At 42.3% G+C, this 6000-nt stretch overlaps 1 protein-coding gene across 1 annotated transcript in view; it reads left to right on the forward strand.

Moving 5' to 3' along the window:
* LOC104626275 (disks large-associated protein 2) overlaps positions 1 to 5456 on the forward strand; it is a gene marked incomplete at its 5' end in the record, with an annotated part of 29643 nt that extends 24187 nt beyond the window's left edge. Inside the window, 2 exons of the mRNA XM_010294154.1 lie at positions 2184 to 2336; positions 4676 to 5456. Of these exons, the coding sequence (XP_010292456.1) occupies positions 2184 to 2336; positions 4676 to 4894 (372 nt within the window). The remainder of the gene's footprint in view (positions 1 to 2183; positions 2337 to 4675) is intronic.
* Positions 5457 to 6000: the final 544 nt, after the last annotated feature.

The following is a 6000-nucleotide window of genomic DNA, read 5'->3' on the forward strand; positions in this document are numbered from 1 at the left end:
ATCACTGATTGATAACTACTCCCTTCTGCATTATTCACATTGTCTCTTGTGACACCTTGTTTTTTCTTTGAAGTGTCCTCCTCCATACTCTCTAGTCAGCACAGATCCTGCTCAGCTCATGAGATCATCGCTCGGTATGTCATGGTTGCAGGCAAAAACAGAGCGGCTCCAGCACGGGCTAGGTGCTTTCTGCTTGCTTCAGGCTTCCTTCAGAAGGAGGGCTGCAAAGCTGAATTCCAAATAAGTTACAAATAAATGAGCAGCTTCTGAGAAGAAACAGGTTTAAGTCAAATCTTTTCAAAACTTCGTTAGCTGTAATAGCAATCGTTTGTGCCAGCGTTTATCCGTGGACTGCGGATCCATAGGCGACAGCAGCAGGAGGCAGCCCTCTTGTGTCCAGTCGTGCACCGCACACTCCTCTGCAAGCAGCCGCGCCGGAGGCTGTGATCTTCCCAAACACGACGAGCAGAGAGGAGCGCACAAAGGCACAGAAGAGCAACTAGCCTTGATTCAGAGGGCAATGGCATTTCAATGAGTGGCATCATTTTATGGCTGTTGGGAAGAAACCAGGGAGTGGGACTGAGGAGACCAGACTGGTCTGGTCTTTCCAGACTGGAAAGAACAGATTGCAGTATACGATATATTGCTGCCAAATCTATATTGGTCAGGGACCATCCGGACAGGGAGTCGGTTCCGGAAGCCTGAGATGTTGACCTCTGTAGGGTACCACTGACACAAATTTTTAATGGTTTTGGAGTAAATTGGTACCTACCCAATTAAGTCATTTTCAGTGAACACTAATCTTGAGTTGTATCATGTTTCCCAGAAGTCAGTTATAATCTATATGGCCAGTTCTGTTAAGTTGCCAAAGCTCCCTATGAAAAGGAGACTTTTCTAGTGAAGACAACTTCTAAGTGGATGGGCTTTTAGGCTGGTTCTTGGCCTGGATTCCCAAAGGGGTTTAGATGGCATGACACGTGGGCATGTTGTCATGTCCAGCTCCAGGCACTCAGCTCCCGCAGTGGAATCTGCAAACCCAAGTCTGAGTAGCAATTCCTACTTTAAGACCCTTAGAAATGTGCAATTCAAGGGAGGAATTCAATAGAAATACACTTATGTCCCAGTTTTTAGTCAACTGTGGGGTTGTGTTTAATATCTAAAACGTCTTTGTTCACTAGATTTTTAAAAGATGGGGCACAGAGCCTTGCTTCAGCAATAACACCAGTGTTTCTAACAGTAAACTAGTTATTACAGCTTTTGCCCAGGAAGGGGGAGATCCAGAGTTCCTTTGGCCTGGTTTTGACTCCATCTCTCCCAGCACCATTCTGTAGACCATTTTAATATCTTGCTCGTGTCCTAGAAGGGAAGAGATATTTCTCCATCATCTTCACAGACACGTCTACCAATTAAGCCTTATTTCATTAAAGTGACAAAGCTGTCTTCTTGAAATAGTACCAATGCTCATAAAGCATAGGGTTAAGAGTCTGCCTACTACCTTATAACATAATTTTTTTCCAGCACTGACATCAGGTTCATAGTCAAACGGAGGGTCACCTTGCTAGTTGTTACCACCAATGTTTGCTCCATTAAGTCTTGTGCTCATAGTGCCACCTAATTGCAGCACCTGCGGGTAGTGCCTTCCCAGCTGCTGAGCGTGATTTGACTCCCTGGAGAATAAAATCCTACCATACCCACCAAAATTTTATACCTTATGTACACCTTTGAAAATGCAAGGCAATGTAAACATCGAATTCAGCATAAGCTGACAACTTCTTCATGGTGGTGTTTTGCCTTCTAATCAGCTATCGTGAATGTAATTTTCAACCAGAAAGACGTTATGCTAGCTAGAATACAAACCACGTTCCCCTTCCCTTTAATAATCAGCAGGCAGAGGCTGTCGGGTTGTTCCTTCTTAGAAATGCAGGTCAGCGCAGCATATGGTGCTAAGGAACTTCCCGTGCCGCACGGATTCGGGAAGGCTCGTGTGTGACGTCCAACTCATTCATGTTTGGGTTGTGTAGGAGGTACAACGTTCCAGTCGCAGCTCCCAGCTGTAAAGCGTGCGTAGCCCGAGCACTGAGCAGCACTGTAGCAACGTGCTCTGGCGCGATGCCTTTCCTGCCTCAGAGCACGTCCTTTAAAGCCTCCTGGTCTATTCATATTCTCTCCTTTGTGCGTGACAGGACCCGAGTGCCATGCCGAGACCAACTTCCCAGGACCTAGCAGGTTTCTGGGACTTATTGCAGCTCTCAATTGAAGATGTCAGCATGAAGTTTGATGAACTGCACCAGCTGAAACTCAATGAATGGAAAATAATAGAATCACCTGAAAGGAAGGTAAGCAGATCATGGGCAGTGCCATTTACTCCCCGTTTGTAGTCCTGCGGTCTCCTTGTGTTAAATACAATCGTGGAACATGACAGGTTTCCAACCCTAGAACGTATCTAATTGGCATGGCCCAATTTATACGCAGAAACCTTCATCAGATGTGAGGGTTTGGGGTTTTTTTTCTTTTTAACAGTGTTGAACTGAATTGTGTAACAAATAAAATGGATTTTGCTAAGTTAGTCAACTCCATAACACTTTTGTTCGAATTATTTGGATTCACATTCTAAAGACTAGAACTGAAATATATTCTGATTAATTCAGACTGAGGATAATACTCCGAGAATTCAAAGTAAACTCAGCACTCTGCTACATTTGGGGCAGCTCAAACCCGAGCACGACAGTGTTTAATCCTGCCTGCACGACACAACTGATACTAGGACAGGAGTGAGATAAAAGCACGTGGCAAAACATAGCGCAGGTCAAACGAAAGCATGGCCGACAAAAGTTTGGGGGGGACAAAGAGTACTTCTGGCAAACTGCCTGCACCTCTGCCCTGCAACTCCACCACCTGGGAGAGACCCCAGCCACGATGCTTACAAACCTAAGGTGGCAAATTGCCCACGAAAGCAATGTGATTCTGAAACTGCCTTTCCCCTTTCTAGAGCTCCACTCCCCACCTTGATCACCCCACTCTCCTGGCTGATTATTGTATCAGTCGGATGAGGACAGCATTTGGTCTGAGTCAATACTGTTGGCCTCAGGTGATTACTTGTTTGGTTTGGGAGGAATTAGGAGGCATTTTGACAACTCTTTCATTTCTTCATGCTCCTCTTGGATTTTAATTTTCAGCCAGCTGGTTGGTGGATGGTGAGTTTGCAACTCTTGCTTACTAGTGGCAACTGGAAGTAAGAAATTATTATAGTGACAGCAACAGTGGTGTTCCTAAGAGGGAAACAACTAAAAGTGAAATAAAAAAAAAAAATTAAGATGGGACAACAGGAATGGAGCCCTTATGTTCCTGGCTGAAAACAGGAGACAGAGAAAATAAAGACTGGAAGAGCTGGCTGTCATGGGCAATAGCATCTTAGGTTGCTGCACTGTTCCTTTTGAGTTGAGGATATAGAACTATGTTCTTAAATAACCTTAGTTATTTAGTGTTGGTTAATGCATTTTGGTAATAGACTCAGAATTAGTTTTAAAGAAAAGACCTATCTGTAAACCATAGGTGCATCAGTTCAATTTTTGTATTATTTGAATCCTGCTGTGCATCAAATTAACTGTGTTCTCCATAAGGAACAGCCCATACTCTGGACTATTATTATTACTTTAAGAAGTGATACAGCAGAAAGATCGATCATAATAACCATATTATACATATGAAGTTGTGGAGTCTCTGTCTTTGGGGCTATTCAGTCCAGTATTAAATATGATGTTGAAAAACCTATTTTAACTTCAAAGTTGCATCTGATTTCAAGTGGGCTTTGAATGGGGGTTGTACAAGATCACCCCCAGAAGTCCCTTCCAACCTAAACTATTATAGTGCATGATTCTACATTGTCTTTTTAAGACCCTTATAAGATATTTCACAGTCCCTAAATGGAGAAAAATATCAATTTCATCCTTCAAAACAATTCTTGATTTAAAACCTGCAGAGCAATTTACAGTTACTTTGGTACCGAAATCTACTGACTCTCACTTTATAATTTGACAGTTCTTCAATATAATTTTCTTTAAAATGGTCCAGGCTGGCAAGCAGAACAATTAGCCCTATGTTCTCTCTCTGGCTGGCGCTTGCATGTTTCCATTTAGCAATTCATGGAGGAGACTAAACTAATAGACTTGTATACACAGCTGCTATCTCATATCCAGCTGAGGCTAAACTCAGTATGATTAATTTAATTAAAAATCTTGTCCTGCTAATCTTAGACAGTCTTTTCTCTTGATCAGACCACATGGATGTGCTGAATTCTTATTGGAGAGCCAGTGTGTGTTTCTGTTTATAGTGAATGTAATACCGTGTCAGCTAAAATCAAACAAATCCATGTGAAAGTGAGGTACGCAGATTGCATGTGCAGGATACCCGCAAGGACAGCGGAAGGATGCGTGGTCTTGTTTAAGGCACAGGGCTGCAGAATTCCTCATGGTTGCTGAAACGACAGGGTTTTGTCGGTGTCCCTAGTGTGGATAGCTGTTCATGTAATCCATTAGCCCGATGACTGGAGAGCACAAATTGAGCATGCTTGATGTATGTAACCAGTATTTTGCATTTCATGTCTTCTATTTTTGCATGCTCCGCTGACGGTACCTTCCGCACGCAGTTCACCCTCAGTTTTAATGCCCTGTTGCAGGAAGAAAGAAAGGTTCCTCCTCCTGTACCAAAGAAGCCCCCAAAAGGAAAATTCCCTATCACAAGAGAAAAATCTCTGGACCTACCCGACAGACAGCGACAAGAGGCCAGAAGACGGCTAATGGCTGCAAAGAGAGCAGCCTCTTTCCGGCAGAATTCAGCCACCGAGCGTGCAGACAGCATCGAGATCTATATCCCAGAGGCTCAAACCCGGCTTTAAAGACAGAATGCTGCAGAGTTCCTTTTTTAAACAAAATGCTTGTACAGTTTGTCACTTACTTGGTAATTTTTGTCTCATTCTCTCCACTAAATATGCCCTTGCTGTTGTGTTCTTTGTGCCATAAGCACAGTGGAATGCTTTTGATTTCCTCAGAATTTGCTGAGCTCGCCGCAAGAACGACTTCTTTTTGTATTTATTGTCTGACTTACAATCAGCTACAATGGATAGGGCTTGTCGAGACCTGACTTATCCAATATATTCTCAGAGGACAACGAGAAACACCTCTTGAGATGGAACCCAGCTTACTTTTTTGTTATTTATATTTTTATAAAATGTGTGATAATTAGGGATAAGAATAACAAACTATAAATGGGTGCATCTCACCATTCACTAGAGGCATTAGCTAATCCAAGTAGAAGGTGCTACAAATGTAAAGAGCAGGAAAGAAAGAACCCATTTATCTCTCTGACCTCCAGTTTCTTTTCCTAGAACCCAGCTAACATATTTACCCATGTGCTCTGCCACTCTTCTCATCTTTGTTACCGCAAAATAACATTAGGCCTCTCATGTCATGTCAAGTTTCTGGAGGTGAACAGGGATATCCAGCCAGTAAAACTCCAAGGTTCATCAGAAACCAAGAAGCATACAAGTCTGGTGGTGGTGGGGATGCCCACTGAGAAACGTTTGCTGTTAGCAGTATAACGACACTCTGAAACCTAAGCAAAATTATAATGCAAGAGGACTTGAGTGATGGGTGAAAGGAAAACGGAAGCCTTAAAAAGTTAGATCTTCTGTAGCAAGATGTGTAAAGAAAAAGTTATACTCGCTCCTTTGGAACACTCATTGCATTTTAGCAGTTCTTTTACGTGTTAACATTTATTTTATAAACCTTCTCTCTTTCATTTCAAGAGCTGTGCTACATGTACTATTTCAAACTCTCAAAATGTTATATCAATTGAGTTTCCAGGGTATCCTTGAGGAAAAAAAAAAAATCTTGCTTGTTTAAAATGCCAGTTGTGATGTTGTAAACAGTTTAAGAAATATGAATGTGAGTGGTAAGTATATCTAAGTTTAAATGGTTATGTTAAGGTAAAGGTGAACTGTGG

The sequence above is a fragment of the Phaethon lepturus genome, unplaced genomic scaffold (assembly GCF_000687285.1).
Source record: "Phaethon lepturus isolate BGI_N335 unplaced genomic scaffold, ASM68728v1 scaffold37259, whole genome shotgun sequence".
Classification (NCBI taxonomy): domain Eukaryota; kingdom Metazoa; phylum Chordata; class Aves; order Phaethontiformes; family Phaethontidae; genus Phaethon; species Phaethon lepturus.